General features: G+C 46.0%; 1 protein-coding gene across 2 annotated transcripts; it reads right to left on the reverse strand.

Moving 5' to 3' along the window:
* Window positions 1-1,281: 1,281 nt before the first annotated feature.
* TVP23B (trans-golgi network vesicle protein 23 homolog B) lies at window positions 1,282-20,697 on the reverse strand. 2 transcript variants are annotated; one of them, XM_019808612.2, is made up of 8 exons: window positions 20,570-20,697; window positions 16,158-16,240; window positions 14,805-14,949; window positions 11,837-11,926; window positions 10,506-10,637; window positions 7,515-7,547; window positions 3,953-4,081; window positions 1,282-2,398 (listed from the first exon to the last, which is right to left on the reverse strand). In XM_019808612.2, exons 1-8 carry the CDS (start codon window positions 20,579-20,581, stop codon window positions 2,372-2,374), a joined length of 651 nt encoding a protein of 216 aa, XP_019664171.1. In that variant the 5' UTR covers window positions 20,582-20,697; the 3' UTR covers window positions 1,282-2,371. The 2 variants fall into 2 exon arrangements, with proteins under 2 accessions (XP_019664171.1, NP_001268797.1); NM_001281868.1 differs by lacking the exon at window positions 7,515-7,547 and having other exon boundaries at window positions 2,347-2,398; window positions 20,570-20,601.
* Between the last annotated feature and the right edge of the window lie 167 nt (window positions 20,698-20,864).

Genomic DNA, 20,864 nt, shown 5'->3' on the forward strand with positions numbered 1-20,864 from the left:
AACAAGAGAGAAGTTTGTTTCTCACCTAAAAATTCAGACAGGCAGCTCAGGGCTGCTATCCCTGTCAGGGAGAACTCAGACAATCCCTACCTTATTTCTGTTATTCATACAAAGAGGTTTCCATCCCACGGTCAAGATGGCCGCCAGGGGCGCCTGGGTGGCACAGCGGTTAAGCGTCTGCCTTCGGCTCAGGGCGTGATCCCGGCGTTATGGGATCAAGCCCCACATCAGGCTCCTCTGCTATGGGCCTGCTTCTTCCTCTCCCACTCCCCCTGCTTGTGTTCCCTCTCTCGCTGGCTGTCTCTATCTCTGTCAAATAAATAAATAAAATCTTCAAAAAAAAAAAAAGATGGCCGCCCAAGCTCCATCTGTCATGTCTGCATTTGAGCTAGCAGGGAGGACAAACCGGAATGGGACGGGTAGACCCCTCTTTATTTTTTTTTTTTTTTGAAGATTTTATTTATTTATTTATTTATTTATTTATTTATTGGGCGGGGGCAGAGGGAGACAGAGAAACTCAAGCAGACTCCCCGCTGAGTGCAGAGCCCCAGGCAGGGCTCAATCTCAGGACCCTGAGATCATGACCTGAGCCGAAATCAAGAGTCAGGTGCTTAACCAACGGAGCCACCCATAGGCCCCTCCTTTTAAGAATACTTCCTGCAAGTGCGTCCACTGGCCAGAACGCAGCCACATGGCCACGCAAAGATCCAGGAAAATCTGAGGAAAGCTGTCCGTTGCCACGTCCCTGCTAATAAGGGGGAAATCTGTTGAAGGGAAAAATGGACTTTGGGAAATAAGTCGTAGCTTCTGCCACATGCATATTCCAAAGTTCAATTCCTATGACACAGCAACCTCAGGAACCACACCAACGTGGCCCCCGTCAGACTCTCAGCTCTAAAGATTTAGTTTAGAGCTTTCCGATTCAACACACGTCTTTACACGGTATCAACTTTCCTCACCAGATGAGTATAAGCAAAATGGCAAGTAAACACTTAAGAAATTACTGATTCCTAAGAAAGCAAAAGACATTTAGCGACAAATATTTCCTCTAAAAACCATAGTATGTCCTGGTGGGTCTTCCTGTCATCTGTGTTTCCTTGGACAAGGCACTCGGTAAACCTAAAATCCCGTTTCGTCAGCTGTAAACAGGTGTCACACATAACTGGTTTGTCGTGAGAATGAAAGGAGGTAACACGTGCTGAAGGGCTCTGTAAACAGTAGAGTTTTATACAAATATAAAGTTATGCACCTTCAAAGTTATCACTCCAATAAAGACACGTATTCAATTAAACATCTTTTTAAATTTTTTAACAATGTATAAATACATCCCACAAAATAATCTGTTGGTTAAAAGACTCCAACAAAGTTTACACGACCTACAACAGAATTTAGACTCCTACAACCGCTTGTAGATTGTTACATATATTGCTTTAAGAAATACCATTAATACAAAGGCATGATTTACAATGTCCCCATTATAGCAAGAAAAAAAAATAGATTCATACAATAGAATGTCTTTTAGGCATTTATTATGCCAAGTATGTAAATGATTATTCTCACTATGACATAAGAATAACATTCTTTCAGTGATAAAAGATAGATTTCAGGAGGCCAAGGCCCACTGAAGAGCTTCCAGAAAGTTCTAAAGTAAAATCTAGCCATCCCTTCCAAAAAAATAAATAGAACAGCAGCAACCTCTAAGGAATCCCCTAAACATAAACTGAAAATTCCATGTATATTAACTGGGCCTTAAGTTCATGAGTTATTACAAATGAAAATAAAATTTACAAACTAGTTAACCACTGGCCCAAATGTGGTTTTTACCTGCCTGTGAGTGCCTAAGAAAAGAAGTTCCATCACAAAGTATATATTAAGTTGTAAAATTAACAAGGATCGCTAACTTATATGTAAGCCGAAGTGCTCACTCTTACCATGGAAGCAAAACCTTCTTCTGACAATAATCGACAGAAATAATACGTACACACCCAGATTTCTGAGACAGACGGAGAACACCCTCCCATATTCTACGGATCCAAATGCAAAGGTCTCCATCACATATGTACATGCACGCACTTTCAGTAATCTGGGATATACGGGCATTACAGGACTATGCACGCACACGTGTAAAACCAGGAACCACTTTTGACAATGTTCCTGGCCACACCGTACTTTCAAGCCCCCATTGCTAGAAAGAGAATAAAAACTTGATATGAAAACTCCCTCTCCATTTTTTAAACGTGAATTTTAAACTGGCAAAACAAACCCAACACTCCTCTTTGCAACAATGTACTGAGTTCCAAAAGCCTCAGGGTCCAGAGTCTTTCAGCTGTTCCCCCATGCAACAGGACACACGAGCTTGCTCTCACTCTCTTCAGGAAGTCTGCTCATCTCCGGTGCTCTGCGAAAGAGAAAGAACTCCTTCATAGTGAGAACTATTCCACCTGACGTGCCAGCCTTCAAGCACCAGGAAAACATTCCATATCTGTAAGTGGGGCCAGCTGCTACACCACCTTACAGTAAGTGCATGGCCCAGCGAAGTTAAAAATCATGAACATGCGGAGAAGTACATCGAAGGCTCCCCCGAGATGTCCAGCAAGTCGGTCTCGTGTCAGCAGAAAACCGCCAGGCGCCATATAACTCTACTGACCCTACCCATGTTATGTCAGGGTCAAGGCTTAATTTCCCTGTATTCAATGTCCCTCCCGCTTCCGAAACACTAAAAATCCAAAGGGAAAAAACTAGTCGACGCACACTTGACACTCACTGTACACTGGACCCCTGCAAAGGTGTACCTGGGACTTTGCAAAAACCCCTCAGGAAGAGAATCGAGTCCCTGCAAGATTATTCCTTTTCCGGACTTTTCATCATTTATATACGTAGAATAGAAAGAACAATGAATTTCAAGCGAGAAGAGGTGGGTTAGGCCCTAGCTAAGTACCCTGTATTAGCTGTATATCCTTAAGAAGTCACTCAATGTGTCAGGGCTCTAGCCATCTAAATGTAGTCCCGGGACCACCAGCCATCTGGGAACTTGCTAGACATGCAAACTGTGAGACCCCGCCAGGTCAACTCTGGGAGTAGGACTCAGCCATTTTTGTTTCGCCCTGCCGGTGATTCTTAGGCAGGTTCGAGTTTGAAAACCACTGTCCTGTGTAAGATTACTTCCCAACCTACTGCACTAAACAAATGTGAGCTATCACACGAAGTACCTAGTCAATTCTCCCAAGTGATTTAACAGTAACTATTCACCTATTCCACTGAAACCCCTGATTTAAATCTCCACAATGGGGAACTATAGTAAAACCTTCATGCTCTAAAAAACAAACAAATCTGAGAACTCTAAAACAATCTTTAATGATACAGTCTTATGTCTCTATTTTTCTTACCATAAAATCCTAAAATCATAATATACATTCTCCAAAACTTCATTTAGAGCCACCAGAAATCATGGAAAGCTACTGAACTTAAGGTGTTGTTTTTTTTTTTTTAAATAAGTTATTATCAATAATAGTTTATCCTCGGTTTTAAAACAATTTCAGGGCAGGGCTCCTGCGTGGCTTAATTGGACTCTTGATTTCAGCTCAAGTCATGATTTCGGAGTCATGAGATCAAGCCCCCACTGGGCTCCGTGCTGAGCATCGAGCCAGCTTAAGATTCTCCCTCCCCCCCTCCCCACCAATTATTTTCTTTAAAAAATAAATAAGTAAATAAAATTTTTCCCAAAAAATAATAATAAATAAATAAATAATAAAATAATTTCAGGGCACTGACAATACATTTCTAGAATGTCCTAAAAGTCAAGAGTTATTAACATAACTTTATCATCATCCTCTCCTGCTTTAAAAAAACTTATTTTTTAAGTATTTCCTAAAAATCAAACTATAAGAATTAGAAATGATTGCACTAGTCACCGAGCACATCAAAATGACTCTTACATCCAGAAAACACTTACTTGTCTTAAAAGCTGCTTTCCGAGATAAGATGTAGCCATGTTGGTTAAATTCTTTCTGCTGCCCACTTTGCACCTGATGTAACCATACAGGTTGGCACCTTGCAGCACCACACCCATGATAACCACTGCCTGGGAAAGAAAAAATAGTCAATGATTACTGGCCTAAAACTGGCTGACCTTTCTCTGTGACCCACCCAAAAAAAAAAACAAAAAAACACCACCACCACCAAGACAAAGCAGACTGTCATAGGAAAGAGAAGGAAAAGGAAGCTCATGGGTAGGGCTTGTGCCAATGAGACTCCTTCACCTGGCAGAGCAGACCCACCCAATACCCACTGAGCACAAGGCACTCATTACCCACCCAACAAATATTTACTACACACATATGCTATATACCAGGCCCCACGCTAGTCCCTGGGGATGCAGTGGAGGGACCATCCTCTCTCTAGGATTTTCCATGGGTCTGCAAATACAGACATAAAAATAAATAAATAAACGGAGATTCAGAAGAGGCTCAAATGTTAATTACTCCTTTAAGAATTACAAAAGAAAAGGGGCGCGTGGGTGGCTCAGTCAGTGAAGCGTCTGCCTTCGGCTCAGGTCATGATCCCAAGGTCCTGGGATCGAGTCCCACAGTGTCAGGCCCCCTGCTCAGCGGGGAGCCTGCTTCTCCCTCTGCTTATGCTCTCTGTCCAATGAGTAAATAAAATCTTAAAAAAGAAAAAAAAAAAAAGAATTGTGAAAGAATGGTCAAGAGATCAAGCTCAGTAAACCGAGAACTGGCTTCTGGGAAAGCAAAGCAGAGCTGCAGGGCAGCAATCAACAGGCATTTGCCTCCTGTGATGAGCAAGGTGCAGGGAGAGCACTGGGAGGAAATGCACTTGGCAGAGTGGTTTCTTCCTGGTGGCCACATCCGGGAACCTATACGTCACCCCACTAAGATCGTTAAACACTGAGAATAAGAAACTCAAGCCTGCTCTTTAAATATTATGGAAGAAAAGTCAATTAGGACAATGTGAGGAGGTCCCATGGTTACTGCAGAACAGGGGTTGGAAAACTTTTTCTGTGAAAGGCCAGATTACAAATATTTGAGGCTCTGCGGGCCATATGATCTCTGTTACAGTCACTCGACTCTGCCATTCTAGCCTAAAAGCAGCCACAGACAATATGTGAACCAATAGGCAAGGCTGGGTTCCAATGAAAAGTTAGAAAAACAGGTGTTGGGTTGGATTTGGCCCACAGGTCACAGTTTGCCAACTCCTGCTCTAGAATAAACAACTCATCAACCCATCTGCTGTTAAAAGGATTACTGGAGAAATGTTTCTATAGTTAAAAAGCAACACAGCTAAACAGAGTATCTCTCGCCAATCCAGACTTACTCTCCTTAACTCTTAACAAACTGCAGCTGATTTTAAGGAAGTTAAAGCATTGGAATGCTTAATTAAGGAATAGATACAAATTCCTAGTAAGTGGAGTTGTACTTGCTGTTTAAAACTTGTGTTTCACAGAAATAAACACATTAGAATTATACAAGGTTGTTACTTACCTAAATAAACATAACACTATATATTTTTTAAAGATTTTATTTATTTATTTATTTGACAGAGAGAGAGAGAAAGAGAGCGCTTGCACAAGCAGGGAGAGCAGCAGGCAGAGAGAGAAGCAGGCTCCCCACTGAGCAGGGAGCCCAATGCAGGACTGGATCCCAGGACCCCGGGATCATGACCTGAGCCGAAGGCAGATGCTTAAGCAACTGAGGCACCCAGGCGCCCCATACAACTATATTTTTATTTAAATAAATCTCGTTCAACTTCTCATGCTTCTCAAACTGGGACACTCCTAACGTGTCAGGAGCACGGGCCCTGCAACCAATCTTCAAATGTATTTATTAGTTACAAGACGCACACATCTGGTTTACGATGGTACAGTAAAGCCAGATAGCAAGATCTCTCTATCCCTAATATATAAAAGATATTTAAAATACCCAGGTTTAAAAGAGGTTTAAAAAACAGGTTTAAAAACAAGGCAAATAAGCTGGTACCAGTAAACATTTAAAAGGGGGGGGTGGCTGGTGTTTGGAGAAAGGGCTACTACACAGCTCCTTACTGTTCAAAGACCCTCTAACAGAAATTTCACGGGTGGTCACCACCCCAACATCTTGGAGGCAGGAGTCCAAAGGATACAGACAGCCCCGAGAAAAAATGCAGAAGGAGATGTGACTCCCAACCGCCCACCACCAACACAGGCGACGAATCCCAGCAGCCTGCCGGGAAATGCCCCCTGGTAAGGAGAAGGAGTAGCACAGAAGGATCAGCAATCATCATGCCGTGTTCCCAGCGGGACAGAAGCAGGAAAAGGTTCCTGGACAGCCTGAGTCATAGGATACCAAACCACCTTCCACATAGCCTTTCCCAGCTCTGTTTTAGGGACGTGGAACCAGGGCTAGGGAAGGACTGCGCTGACCCCCCCACAAGATGGATGCGAAGTCTCCGGGGCCTCTCAAATGATCCAAAGCAGGAGAGCAGCACCAGCATGGACCCAGGAGAAAGAACCGCACTACCTAAGAGAAGGCAAAACCCAAACGAGCTGGTGAGGCAGCCGGAGGCCGGGCTGTGTCCTCTTCCTCACAGCCACACCTCAGGCCACCAGAGCAGAGCCCAGACGTCTGAGACAGCACCCAGAGGCAGTCAAGGAGAACTCGCCTGCATGAAGGCAGCCAAGGAGAACTCGCCTGCATGAAGGCAGCATGGAGAAGAGGTCTCCGGGCCAGAGCTGCCGCTGCAAGCATGCGCAAACTGGAGGGAAAGAGGGAAAGAAATCCATGCAAAACTATGGAGGAGGAGGGGGAGGAAGACGATGATGAAGATGATGATGATGATGATGATGGAGGGTGGGGGAGAAAATAATAAGGAACACAGTGTGTAAAAGGTGAGGAATCTATTCTGAAACAAATGTAGCCCACCAAAATAAAAGCATTTCTCGGAACGCTTCACCCTATGAGGAATCTGAAGGTAAAAATTCAAAGGAGCGTCAAGGTCACGCAGGGCAAGAGGAGGAGATGAAAATGGGGCTGGCAGAGCTAAGAAGTGCGGATGGAAGCCGCTGCCCCCCCACGCCCGCCGCCGTCCCCTCCAGCGCGTTCCACTAGCAGGGCAGCTCCACCAGAGCAGCGACCTTGTCTAGCTGGCCACCAACCGCACCCGGAGGCCTGGAACAGCTCCGGCATCAGGAAGGCTCCTAAGAAGACTTGCTGACTCAATCAGCAGAAAGGAAAAAGTGAGAGATGGGAGAGGAGAACAGAAAAAATGACCCAACAGAGAGATAATGGTCCCTCAGAATCAGAGAAGCCCAAAAACAGAACGTAAATGAACATAAACACTTGACGGAAGACAAACGTCCTGATTCAAAGCAAAACCTGCGTCTACATACTCGAGGAGCACAGAGTTTCCAGAAACATCAACAGAGAAAGACAAACACAAGGACACACTGGATTTTTTTTAAAACTCAAGAATTAAAAAAAACAATTTCTTCATCCAGGGAGAGAAATGATGCACTCACTTACATGCAGGTTAAGTGAACCCGGCCTCAGGTTTCTCTGCAACATTCAATAGAAAAAAATAATGATGTAAGGTCTTCTAAGGGCTGCAAGAACGAATCTGTGACCCACCCTGCCACGTCATCAATCGAGAATGAATAGGGGGGTGCCTGGCTGGCTCAGTCGGTAAAGCACGCAACTCCTGATCTCGGGGTGGTAAGTTAGAGCCCCATGGTGGGTGTAGAGATTACTTTAAAATAAAAAATAGGAACAATAAAAAAAAAAAAAGAAAGAATGAAGCCAACAGGTTCATATTCTTTCTCTTTCTTTTCTTTTTTTTTTTTTTAAGTAGGCTCCAAGCCCAGTATGGAGCCCAACACAGGACTTGAACTCACAACCCTGAGATCAAGACCTGAAATGAGGTCAGGAGTCGGACGCTCAACCAAATGAGCCACCCGGGGGCCCCAACAGGCTCATACTCTTCAATATGACGTAGCCAAAGGAAAAGAACACCTATAAGTTTTTTGGGGGGAAAAAAAATCACCCAACAATGAAATTTAGCCAAACAGGAGGTAAAAGGAAAAGCTGCACTTGATAGAACTGAGTCAGTGTATTTTAACAGATCAAAGAATGAACACCCAGTAAGAAACATCATTTCAAAAGATAACTGTTAAACCTTGACAGCAAAACTAATACTGGAGCGAACAGAGCTCGGGCAAGAGGAAGGGAAGAAACAACAGAAGGGACAGAAGAGCGTTTCTCTCGTTCCCTTTCTAACAGACTCTAGAGGTCAAGAAACCTGTTTAAGGGGCGCCTGGGTGGCACAGCGGTTAAGCGTCTGCCTTCGGCTCAGGGCGTGATCCCGGCGTTGCGGGATCGAGCCCACGTCAGGCTCCTGCTGGGAGCCTGCTTCTTCCTCTCCCACTCCCCCTGCTTGTGTTCCCTCTCTCACTGACTGTCTCTATCTCTGTCAAATAAATAAATAAAATCTTTAAAAAAAAAAAAAGAAACCTGTTTAAGAACAACACTTAAAACAACTAAAATAAGCCTACAAGCATAAGAAATCCAAAGGCAGAAGCAGGGAGGAGAGGCAGAAGAAAGCATGGCTGTTAACTGTGCCATCCTTCACAGCAGGAAACCAAGACAGTCTCACTACGTTTCCTAATCCACAAAAGAGGGTGTGATACAAACATAAAGTAAGAGAGGGGCGCCTGGGTGGCTCAGTCGTTAAGCATCTGCCTTCAGCTAAGGGCGTGATCCCGGAGTCCTGGGATCGAACCCCACATCAGGCTCCTCCGCTGGGAGCCTGCTTCTTCCTCTCCCACTCCCCCTGCCTGTGTTCCCTCTCTCGCTGGCTGTCTCTCTCTCTGTGAAATAAATAAATAAAAAATCTTTAAAAAAAAAAAAAAAAACATAAAGTAAGAGAGACCTACTAGAAAAACTAAAAATACACAATAAGCCTCCCAAATTCCAAAAGGGAAAGTATGTACGTGCATACACAAAGAAAAAAAGAGCCTATAGAGCAAAACAGAACAGAAAAGGAAATATTCAAAATATGGGAAAAAAGCATAATTAAAGCCAAAATATACCTGGTATCAATAAATGTTAAGCGAGATAAACTCAACTATGAAATGAACAAGAATCACAGTTTGGGTCAAGTGACAGATTATATTTTCCAAACACGGTAGCAATAACATCTGTTCCACATGCTTTTCTAGAACCTTCTCCTTCCCCCCATCAAGCTACAGAGCTTAATTCCCATTCCCCTGAATGTGGAAGGGTGGCAAAAGTGATGATTTCTGACCTAGATTGCTGCCAAGGCCTGAGTTATGTCTCCCCAAAATTCTACTGTTGAAATCCTAACCCCAGCACCTCAGAATGTCACTGTATTTGGAGACAAGGTTTACAAAGAGGCAATTAACGGGGCCCCTGGGTGGCTCAGTAGGTTAAGCATCTGCCTTCAGCTCAGGTCATGATCTCTGGGTCCTGGAATCGAGCCCTGCATCAGGCTCCCTGCTCGGTGGGGAGTCTGCTTCTCTCTCTCTCTCCCCCTCTGCCCCTCCTCCCTGCTCATTCTCTCCCTAAAATAAATAAATAAAATCTTTAAAAAATTGGGGCGCCTGGGTGGCACAGCGGTTAAGCATCTGCCTTCGGCTCAGGGCGTGATCCCAGCGTTGTGGGATCGAGCCCCACATCAGGCTCCTCCGCTGTGAGCCTGCTTCTTCCTCTCCCACTCCCCCTGCTTGTGTTCCCTCTCTCGCTGGCTGTCTCTATCTCTGTCAAATAAATAAATAAATAAATAAAATCTTTTAAATAAATAAATAAATAAATAGGGAATTAAGGTAAAATGGGGTCACCAGGGTGGACCCTAATCCAGTACGACTGGTGTCCTTGTAAAGGGATTAGGACACAGATGTGCACAGAGGAAAGACCACGTGAAGACACATGGACCCCAACGCATAACCTCCCACACAAGCCCCCCCCCTTCTGAACCAGAGAAACTGAGAGAGATAATAAAATTTTTTAAATTATTTTATTTCACTATTTTATTTCATTATTTTATTTCTTATTTATATTTTATTTGTAGCTTGATGGGGGGAATAAAAATTTGTTAAGCCACCGTGTTCTGTGAAGATTTACGATATAAGCAATAGACAGCCAGAACAAGTTACCAACTGGTATTTTCGGAGAAGACCCCTCGGTTAGTTCCAAACGAAGCTAAACATGTTTGTGTGGCGTTTACTGAACATCCAACAAGATAGTGCTGTGATAAATATGTCGTACGCTCTGTAAAAGGTGGGTTAAATCACAATTCTGCTGGGCACTAGGGGAATGGGTGGAACTAGGTACTTAAGAGGATTCTTGGAGAAGAGCAGAGTTGGGGAACGGAACTTGGGAAACGCGTAATGCAGCTGCCTATTCAAGAGAGGTCCCGAATGTTCCCATAGATGGTTGCTTATGGTGATCACCCATCAGACATCCTAACGAATCAGCCAGGACATCCTCACTGCTACTCACCAGCCACTTCACTCTGAAGGAGAAGAGCGCGCTAAAGGCAAATATCACCCAGAGCACAGGGCAGGCAATAAGCCCTAACCAAAAGATTCTTGATTCGGCCTCGGAAACAGTTTTACTCTCTTGAGCGGATGCCTAAGAAAGAACATAAACTTCGTAACTGGTATTATAGTATTTATCAGTAAAAAGTTTCACATTTTTAATGAAAAACACCTAAATCTAAAATCTGAATTAATTAATGAAGATGAACCAAGTCTCAAGTTAGAAATCCCCCCCCCCAAAAGAACAGTTAGTATATCTACCCCTACTTTATTTTTGGAACTGGCTTAAATATGCTTTAACTCAACAATTTTGTATTCTCAGGGCAGAATGGGCAGTCTGTCATGACCCCGGATATGGGTACAAGTAAAGCTTGTTTCTGACAGGCTGCTATTCAATTCTTCCTGCTCTTACACCGTTTATTCATAAGCAAGCTTTGAATCACACTGTATGATCTAAGGATCAAGGAAATCAAGGCTATGGTCATCCCAGACACTAAAAGGTCAAGTCAGGGTCCAGAGAGAGAGACGGAATCAGGGGATTTTGGACAATGGCCAAAATGTCTCAGTAATACCCAGAAATCTGAAGTCCATACAGATTTTATAACGTGAAGGAACATGGGCTTATTACGAACCACAGTACTGCTTTCCCAGAAGTGGAACTCGTCAAGGCCCTTCCAAGCAGAAGGCAAACAACTTAATTAGCAGTGCTCTCCAAAACTTCTGTGCTCTGCCTCCCCCGCTGATTCCACAGGGAAACCGAATGTTCGCTACAGATAAGCAGCCTAACCCAAAACAGATCAGCATCCCCAAGGGCTCCTGGAGGCAGAGGCTTAAAGAACATCGTTCTGGTTGATTCCGATTTCCTATCTACTTGTAATCCCTCTTTTTCTTTCTCTTTTCCCTGCCCACATGTGGAAGCGGACTGTGGGAGCAAGGACAGAAGGAGCTGCTAGAAGCAGTTAATCTGCTGACAGGGACAGAACCCTGGAGAGACCGGGCACAGCAACACCAAGCTGAGGGTCCTCAGAGGCCCTTTATCCGCAGCCCCTGAGAAACAGCTTAGCACACGGAACAAACTCGGACTCAGAGGCTTCTGTCCTGTACACACCGTACTTCCAGTCTCAACCAGACAGAAAAATGCAGTTTGAAAAGGCCATCGCGTTTAGTGCTGACATGCCAAGGGATCCGGGGTAGTACTTTTAAGCCTGAATACTTCACCCGTAAACATTCTAACGGAATCTGCACATAATTTATCAAATGGTATTTCTGGGGGAAGAACAGGGGGCACTATACCTTCCTGGATTCAAACACCCAATGGCTTTTTCCATCTTCATCTATATGATTCCACCAACGCAGACCCACCATGAGTCTACCTGTGACGTTCTGGTAAAGATGAACAGAAACACACACATTTTAAAAGCACTGTTTAAAGACCTACGATAAGGTCATATCTTAGTGTAACACATCATAAGCCAAAAAAGTCTTCAGCTTTACCTCCCATAATATCCAGTGAACAAAGACCGCCACATACCAGGCCTGGACAAAAAAATAAAGATAATACAACAGCGCGCCAAGCCGGGGTGGAGCTGACAGGGTAAGCGTATCAACAAACACCACCCTTCTCTTTTCTCATGAACTCTTGTCCCTTCTTCCAATTCTCTAATGCGTTCCTTTTTTTTTTTTTAAGATTTTATTTATTTATTTGAGAAAGAGACCGAGAGAGCGAGAGAAAAAGAACATGGCGGGGGCGGAGGGGGGGCGGGAGAAGGCACAGAGGGAGAGGGAACAGAATCTCCGCTAAGCAAGGAGCCCAGTGTGGCACTGGATCCCAGGACCCTGGGACCATGACCAGAGCCGAAGGCAGATGCTTCACCGACTGAGCCCCCCAGGCGCCCCCCCTAATGTGTTCCTAAGCCCCATGCTTTTTAGCTACAGAGACCTATGTGTTCCTACACATCCTGACTGTAGCTACATATATTGTATAATTGTGTATCTCTAAATATGGTTGCTCTGGACTGAATGTTTGGGTCCCCTCAAAATTCGTGAGTTGAAACTCTAACCACCCCTCACCCCCTTCACCCCCCGGTTCTAGGTCAGGCCTTTGTGCAGTGATTAGGATTAGATCAGGTCCACAGTGTGGAGCCTTCTCGAATGAGACTGGTACTAAGAGTCAGGAGATATAGTATTTATCAGGAAATACTGACTTCCTCCTCTGCTCTGCCATGTGAGGATAAAAGGAGAATCTAGCAGTCTGGAACCCAGTAGAAGGCCCTCGCCAGAAGCTGACCATACTGGCACCTTGACGTGGGACTTCTGGCGTCTAAAACTTGAAAACTAAGTTCCTGGGGTGCCTGGGTGGCTCAGTCAGTTAAGCATCTGGCTTCGGCTCAGGTCATGGCCCTGGGCTCCCTGCTCAGCGGGGAGTCTGCTTCTTCCTCTCTGCTCTCTCAAATAAATAAATAAAATCTAGGAAGGAAGGAAGGAAGGAAGGAAGGAAGGAAGGAAGGAAGGAAGGAAGGGAGGGGGAAGAAGGCCACATTTTTTAAAACCCTAAACCCAAAAGGATTTAATTATTTAACTATAAGAATAGGGAAATGACCAGGAAGAACTAACCGAAGGCCGTGTTCTATTTGGCTAAACAGAAATTACTTGAGCAACAAAAAGAAACATGCCTCAAAACAAAATTGTGACCAGGATACAGTAAACAGAGCATAAAGCGGCAGAAGACATTCAAAGAAATACAAACCAAAGACGGCACAAAAGAAAAGCCTAAATAAAAGAGACCTTTACACTCCTCATTCTTAAGAGTTCTGTGGCCTGTGGAAGCTGGCCACCACCAAGCCAGCCACTTCTGGTGTCGTAGGAGTCAAGAGGTCTAAAAACGTCGGGGCTGGTGGCTGTGAATACATCTGTAACATTTTCCTGGTCTCTGAGTCAATACACGTGTCTCTGAAATCCCAAAATTAGCTTCGGCTTTTTTGTTACCTTTGATTTTTCCCCCACCATGTTACTATGAAAATTTCCAAACACACAGAAAAGTCAAATTTTACAGTGACCTCCCACACACCTACCACTAGAGTCTACGTTTAGTATTTTCCTACAGTTACTTTAGCACATGTCCACCTATCTAGGTACCTGTCTGTCCATCCATCCACCTCTCTACCTATCGCTGCATCTGAGTTTAAAGCCATTTCTTACTCCCTCCCATCCCTCCCAACAGGGTTTCTCAACCTCAGCGCGACGGACATTTGGGGCCAGATCACTGCTGTGGGGGGCTGTCCTGTGCGTGTGAGGACGCTTAGCCGCATCCCTGACCTCTACCCACTGGATGTCAATAAAACACCTCCCACAACCCCAGCCGTGCCGACCAAAAATGTCTTCAGACACGGACAAACATCCTCTGGGGGACAAAACTGGTCCCGGTTGAGACACACCGCCCTGGAACACACAGAGGAGCCTTTGTGAATTGTGGCCACTCCTTAAGAATGTGTGCAGGATCTCTTCCGGGCTCTTTTCTAGAAACCCTACACAGCACACCTAGAGGTAACCCTGAAGCGAAACAAGTATAAGAATGAGAAGCAGTAGGGGCGCCTGGGTAGCGCAGTCGTTAAGCTTCTGCCTTCAGCCCAGGGCGTGATCCCGGCGTTGTGGGATCGAGCCCCACATCAGGCTCCTCCACTGGGAGCCTGCTTCTTCCTCTCCCACTCCCACTGCTTATGTTCCCTCTCTCACTGGCTGTCTCTATCTCTGTCAAATAAATAGATAAAATCTTTAAAAAGGGGGGGGGGCGCCTGGGTGGCACAGCGGTTAAGTGTCTGCCTTCGGCTCAGGGCGTGATCCCGGCGTTGTGGGATCGAGCCCCACATCGGGCTCCTCCACTGGGAGCCTGCTTCTCCCTCTCCCACTCCCCCTGCTTTGTGTTCCCTCTCTCGCTGGCTGTCTCTATCTCTGTCGAATAAATAAATAAAATCTTAAAAAAAAAAAAAATGAGAAGCAGTATACAGGATCTGTGGCTGCTGGTCACATTTTATCTGTTTAATTTTAACGCTGACACAGGCTGACGTAAGGCACAGACAGATGAGTCATAGAATAACCTACATGCGATCTGATGATATTAACACAGATGAGGCTGAGGCAGGTAACAAAAAGATAAATTAATGCAAATCCAAACTGCTAAGGGTCTTCTTTGTTTTCACAGTTCATGCATCATTCAATCTTATCATAGTAAACACAATGTTAAAATAAAAATGATCAAACCTACCTTGACTGCCCAAAAGTCACATGACAACAACAAGATAATGGTCACCACACAGGCAATAAAGCTGCTGCTGAACAAGTCACAGAGAAGATAGACTACAACTGCACTGACGCGAAAGAATAAATGGAAAAATGATGCCACGGGGTGTCTGAAAACCAAAACATAATAAAAGAAATGCAATTACATTTCACCACAGGTACTGCAGACAAGATGAACAACGTTTCAGCCATAACACAACCATGCAGAGTTTTGTCAAAGCCAAAGAGACGACCTGAGGAAGACGTAAACTGCCCACTTCTCTTTGTTCCTAAGTCCCACTATTTGACTAAGCCGTGTTGTCAGAAAATATACTAGAGAAACAGGACTTTTAACACCTCACTGAATATAAACTTTCACAAAATATATAATGAGAAACTCTGCCAAGCTTGGAGAATTAAGGAAACTATATTCTTGGGGTTAAATCCTATTTTCACATAAAAAACGATTTCGGGAGTGCCCGGCTGGCTCAGTCGGAAGAGCACGGGACTCCCGATCTCAGAGTCATGAGTTCAAACCCCATGGTGGGCACAGAAATTACTTAAAAATAAAAAATAAAAATAAAAGACTTCCTGGGCCCTCAGAAATCACTTCAGGCTTTAAGGCAAAGTAACTATCAGGTAGACATGTTTTTGCTTTTTAACAGCTTTACTGAGGTATAATCCACATACCATACGATCATCTATTTAAAGTGTATACGCCAATGGTTTTCAGTATTTTCACAGAACTGTGCAATCAGCACCGCAATCACTTTTAGAACTTTTCTTTACCCCAAAGAGAAACTCTGTACCCACTGGCAGTCTATAGTTTTGCCTGTTCTGGACATTTCCCATAAATGGAATCATACAACACGTGATCTTTTGTGACTGGCATCTCTCACGTAGCATGTTTTCAAAGGTCAGGCAGAATTTGATGGCAGTAAGTGAATTCCTTTAGAGGCAACTAAATTTGGAATAGAAATATGTCTCGCTTGACGTGTTCATGTTATTTTATAGATAAAACACGTGATTTTGAAATTTGCACAACCAATCAAAGCGGAACAGGTCTATAGAAACTAAAGAAATGGTGTGTTCTTGGGAAACAGCAGCTGGAAGTAAAAACAACACAGTGTTCACAAAATTGGATTCACAGATGTGAAAACTTGGCACTGAGTACAAATCCATATGCCGGTTATTCCCAAAGAAAATCTGAAATGTCTTCGTCTCAGACCAAAGCTCAAACTAGCCATGTCCACTACACACAAAATACATAATTCTGGGCTCGCTCTGCCCTAAATCCCATCAGCTGGCAGCCACACAATCTTACAACGTGTCCTCTTACCTGATCTTGGATTTTTTTGGTCTGTTAGTTGTCTCCTCTTCCGTATCAAACAGGGAAACATCCTCGGTGTCTTCATTACCGTCCTAGCAGGAAAATTGAATATTCATGAAGCAAGATGAAATTCAGTACTCGCATGCTTCCTACATAGAATGCAGCACGCTAGTCCAAATGGAGGACAAAAGTAAGACACAGTCACGGACACTGGGGAATTCACAACCTAGGGAAAGGGCACCCCGGGATCATCTGGCAACGAGCCATCGAGCCATCGCTCCCTCGCTCCCTCGCTCCCTCACTGCTGAGCCCTAGGAGAAACCCCCAGGACGTCAATGACACTCCTGCAAACTTCCCACGTGTGCTCTTGGCTGCTTTCTCACCAGTCACAGAGAAAGCAGAGACTAGCAGGGACACACTCAATGCTTTTGGCTCCTTCACGAAATCACCTGCTTGCACCCTCGTTTCCCTGACCCCTTCTTACCCTTCACTTTGTATCCAAGGTGAAAGCAACTGTTGGGCTTGGAATCTCTTCTTCTCCTGCCTCCTTGGGGGCTTATTCCATCAATTTCCCTTTTGCTTACACTTTCTTGTATCCTCAGGTCTTTCTATTGGATCTTTCCAATCACAAATGAACTTTTTCCTGCATCATTTATTGCTTGAAAAAGATGTTTTAAAAACCCTGATCCTGAACCTCCCCTTCTATCTTTTGCTCTCATCCCACGGCATTCCTCCCCTTTCACAGCCTTAGATTCGAAGGAAGGCTCCCACCTCAACTTACTGCTTTGGCCTCAACCACAATGAACCTGCTTTTACACCTGGCCTCAGGCCAGCCACCCGCTACTCACCTGCCTTTACCTCATCCCTGCCCAACTCTGGCCCCTCATTACACAGAGCCGTCTTCCTAACCGGAAGGTCACACCAGGTCAACCCCCTCTGCAAATATTTTCAATGGCGCTCCCACATGTACAGGACAAAACTGAACTCCTCCACATACAGTACATGGCACGTCACGACCTTCTGACTCTCCCTCCCACTGGGCAGTACCGCAACACCGCTACCACGTGTTCTCTGAAAACACCACGGCCTCCCAACTGTCTGCCTTTCACATGTGTTCCCCGCCCAGAAAGCTCTTCCCTTCTCCATCCCCTATGCAGCTCACCATCAGGCAACACCAGATCTAGCTTTCAAATTTCAGCTAAAGGACTGAAAGAGCTGAGAGACTCTCCCTGCAAACCCCAGGCTTCCCGTTTCCCACGTTCCCACGGCACCAGGACAAATGTCCACTTGCACAAGAGAATCAGGGATTCTCTGCAGGTTTCCACTGACTACCTCCATCTAGACTCCAAGCCACTGGAGGGCAGGGAGTGTCACTGCATCGTAGTAAGTCCTAGTGTCCAGCAGATTACCCGGCCAGGCAGTACGGTATTTACGGAAGGCACGGGCAAACGCAGAAAGGAGGCAACTGCAGATGGTGATCGGAGTTGGGAGAAATACAAGAGCAAATGGGAGCACAGGGAAGGAAGAGAATCATTTCTACTCGAGGACTCTGGAGGACAGCTTCTGTGCTGGGTGTTCACAGAGCAAGGAGGCCTCCCGCTCACTCAGGTCCCTTGACTAGGGAGATTTTCAAAGGCAGAGAGTGGAAACAGACAGGCATGTCCAGGGAATGGCCAAGGAGTCCACATAGTAAGTGATCAGTGAGAGATGCAGAGTGGGAGCTAAAGCTTTAAAGGGAAAATGGACTCAGATCTGAGACCAGTGGTTCTCAACTTGGCTTACAGGCTGGAATTGCCTGGGGTGCTTTAAAAAAGCAAAAAGGGGGGGAGCCCTGATACTTGGGTCCACACGCCAAGGTTCAGATGAATTGGTCTGGGGTGTGGCCTGGGTATCTGGATTTTTTTAAAGCCCCCCAGATGATAATAATCTGCAGCCAAGACTGAGATCCAATGTATCATGCTATGGACTAAAACACTGAGACTTCTGCCCTTGACCCCAACAGTCCAATCTCGATGCAGCAGCCAGGGTGACCTTTCACACTTAGACCCCCTACTGAAAACCAAGAGGACTTTGACTGAAAAACTGACTCCCTACCAGGACCCATCATGATCTGGCCCTGCCCACCTCGAGGACTTTATCTCAGGCCACTTACTCTCCCTTCAGGAACTGGGATGGACTGAATAATGCTTCCTTTCCCTCCTGCCAAAGACATACTGGTTCTAATGCCTGGAATCTGTAAATATGTACATTTACTTAGCAAAAAGATTTTTTTAGATGTGATCGAATTAAGGATCTTGAGAGGGGAAGAGAATCCTGTTCAGGTGGGCCCAATGGGAACACGAGAGGGTCAGAGTCAGAAAGGACACTGAGATCATGAAAAGCAGGAGTCAGAGAGAGAGAGAGATTTGAAGATGCTATGATGCTGACTCTGAAGCCTGAGGAAGACCACCGGCCAAGGAATGCAGGCAACTTCCAAAAGATGGAAAAGGCAAGGACAAATCTAGTTAGTTACTGTATAGGTTTCCTGTTGCTGCCCATTACCATAAATTTAGTGGCTTAATACAAATTTATCGCATCACAGTTCTGGGTCAGAAATCCAGAATGAGGGGTGCCTGGGTGGCACGGTGGTTAAGCATCTGCCTTCAGCTCAGGGCGTGATCCTGGCGTTCTGGGATCAAGCCCCACATCAGGCTCCTCTGCTGTGAGCCTGCTTCTTCCTCTCCCACTGCCCCTGCTTGTGTTCCCTCTCTCGCTGGCTGTCTCTATCTCTGTCAAATAAATAAATAAAATCTTTAAAAAAAAAAAAAAAAAGAAATCCAGAATGAGTCATAAGGGCTAACTGACATCAAGGTATTGGCTGGGCTGAGTTTCTTCTGAGGCTCTAGATTTGTCCTTTTTTTTTTTATTTTATTTTTTTTTTTTACAGTAGGCTCCACCCAGCGCAGAGCCCAACGCCCGACCCTGAGATCAAGACCTGAGCTGAGATCAAGAGTCAGGCGCTTAAAAAAAAAAAAAAAAAAAAAAAAGAGTCAGGCGCTTAACCGACTGAGCCACCCACGTGTCCCTTAAGCTTTTAAAATTGTTGAAAAAAAAAAAAGACGACAACGACTGAGGCAGAAGAGGGAAGGGAGAATTGCTGGAGCACTGCCTTCCAGCAGACCAGAGGGCAGGGAAACAGTACACAAATAGACAGGATGGCCTACGGATGGAGCACAGATGGGAAAAGGAAGGTAGAGTCTATGGGAGATTTTGAGCACAGAGACGGCAGGTGGTGTGAAATTCTCTTCCCATGGCTCCCACTTTCTCAATGAGATACGAAGCAGAGAAAGGACAAGGGAAGAAATGTGAAAGGTCTGAGGAAAGAGACATCTCAGCAGTGGCCCAGAAGGGTGGGAGGCTGAGGAGCCTACAGGAATGTGTGATGACTGCTTGGCAGCATTAAGGGCCCATGAGGTTCACGGTCACGCACTTGAAGTGGGAACAGTCAGTATGGTTGTGGGGTTTTCTCCAGCCTCCTTCAGCCTGGGTGCAGGTTCTGAAAGCGGAATCTAACCATCATTGGATGGTCTCCACTTAAGTGACCTGCTCAGAGCGGTCTTTTCTGACCATCAATTCTAAAGTTGCCCTATTTCTCATACCTGCTATGACATCACTTTGTCTTTGCTATCATTACCTGAAAACATCCTCAGTTACATAACTTATTATCTCCCCCCACCCCAAACCATCCACAAGCGCCCATCCCCTAGCACCATAAACCTGTCTGGATTGTTCACAGCCCTATCCCAGGGCCGAGAAGAGCAAGTGCCTGGGCCACAGTCATCCCTCAGTAAGAAAAAAATACCTATATTCTTGAGGGAAAGTACACTATAAACAGTAAAAAGTTTTTAAGTGGGAAGAGGTTATTAAATTAGTCTTACCCATCTCTGGTCGTAACCTGTAAACAGTAATTAACTCTAAGGGCACAGACATGATGACCAAAGTGATAAGCAATCACCATTAGTGTCACTTCGGCGACAGACACTTGAGTGCAAGACCCTGGCGGTGTCTCCCACTCCCACAGGATCGCGGTGCACCCCTCAGAGTCTCCGAACGGCTGGGAAAAGCCAGACCACCCGCAACTTCACACCGAGGACGTTTCCACAGCGCCGCACCCGAGCGACCCAGCGCCCCGCGTCGGCTGGCACTGCGCTCTGCACACCCCGCAGCTGTCCCTCGGAGGCGCAGCCGGCCACCCTCCACCAGAGGCCTAGGGGGTGCCGGCCGCGCTCCCCGGGACAGCGGTCCGCAGCCCCCCACATACGAGCGCCCCCGCACCCCCCCGGCTCCGGCAGCTAGCGGGGCCGCGGGCACAACGGCCCTCGGACCGGGCGGGCCGGGCACCCAGCCACACCCACCCTCACAGCGCGCCCGCAGCCCCTCACCTGCTGCAACATGACGACCCTGCGCCAGCCCCACTTCCGGGAGCCACGTCAGCGTCGCAGCTGACGCGACCTGGTCGGCGCAGGAGGGGAGGAGCAAAGCAAAAGCCCAGCCAGTTCCCACTTCCGCTTCCAGGTGCTTTGGGCGGGGGGAGAAATTGGAGGGGCGGGGCGAGCGTGTGGGCGGGACGAGCTCGGGGCGGAGCGCGGGGAGGACGGGCGTTCTGGGGGCGGGGCGAGCTCGGGGCGGAGCGAGTTCGAGGGCGGTGGGCGGCCCGGGAGCTGGGCGAGCGTGTGG

Source organism: Ailuropoda melanoleuca, chromosome 17 (genome assembly GCF_002007445.2).
Source record: "Ailuropoda melanoleuca isolate Jingjing chromosome 17, ASM200744v2, whole genome shotgun sequence".
In the NCBI taxonomy this organism is placed as follows: domain Eukaryota; kingdom Metazoa; phylum Chordata; class Mammalia; order Carnivora; family Ursidae; genus Ailuropoda; species Ailuropoda melanoleuca.

Excerpts from the sequence above, each read along its gene's own strand:
- TVP23B (XM_019808612.2), bottom strand. Across the intron at positions 10,638-11,836 it reads GGGTGTTTGAATCCAGGAAG|GCATCCGCTCAAGAGAGTAA; the intron begins GTATAGTGCCCC and ends GTTCTTTCTTAG. Across the intron at positions 7,548-10,505 it reads CCTTCAGAGTGAAGTGGCTG|AGAAACCTGAGGCCGGGTTC; the intron begins GTGAGTAGCAGT and ends TGAATGTTGCAG.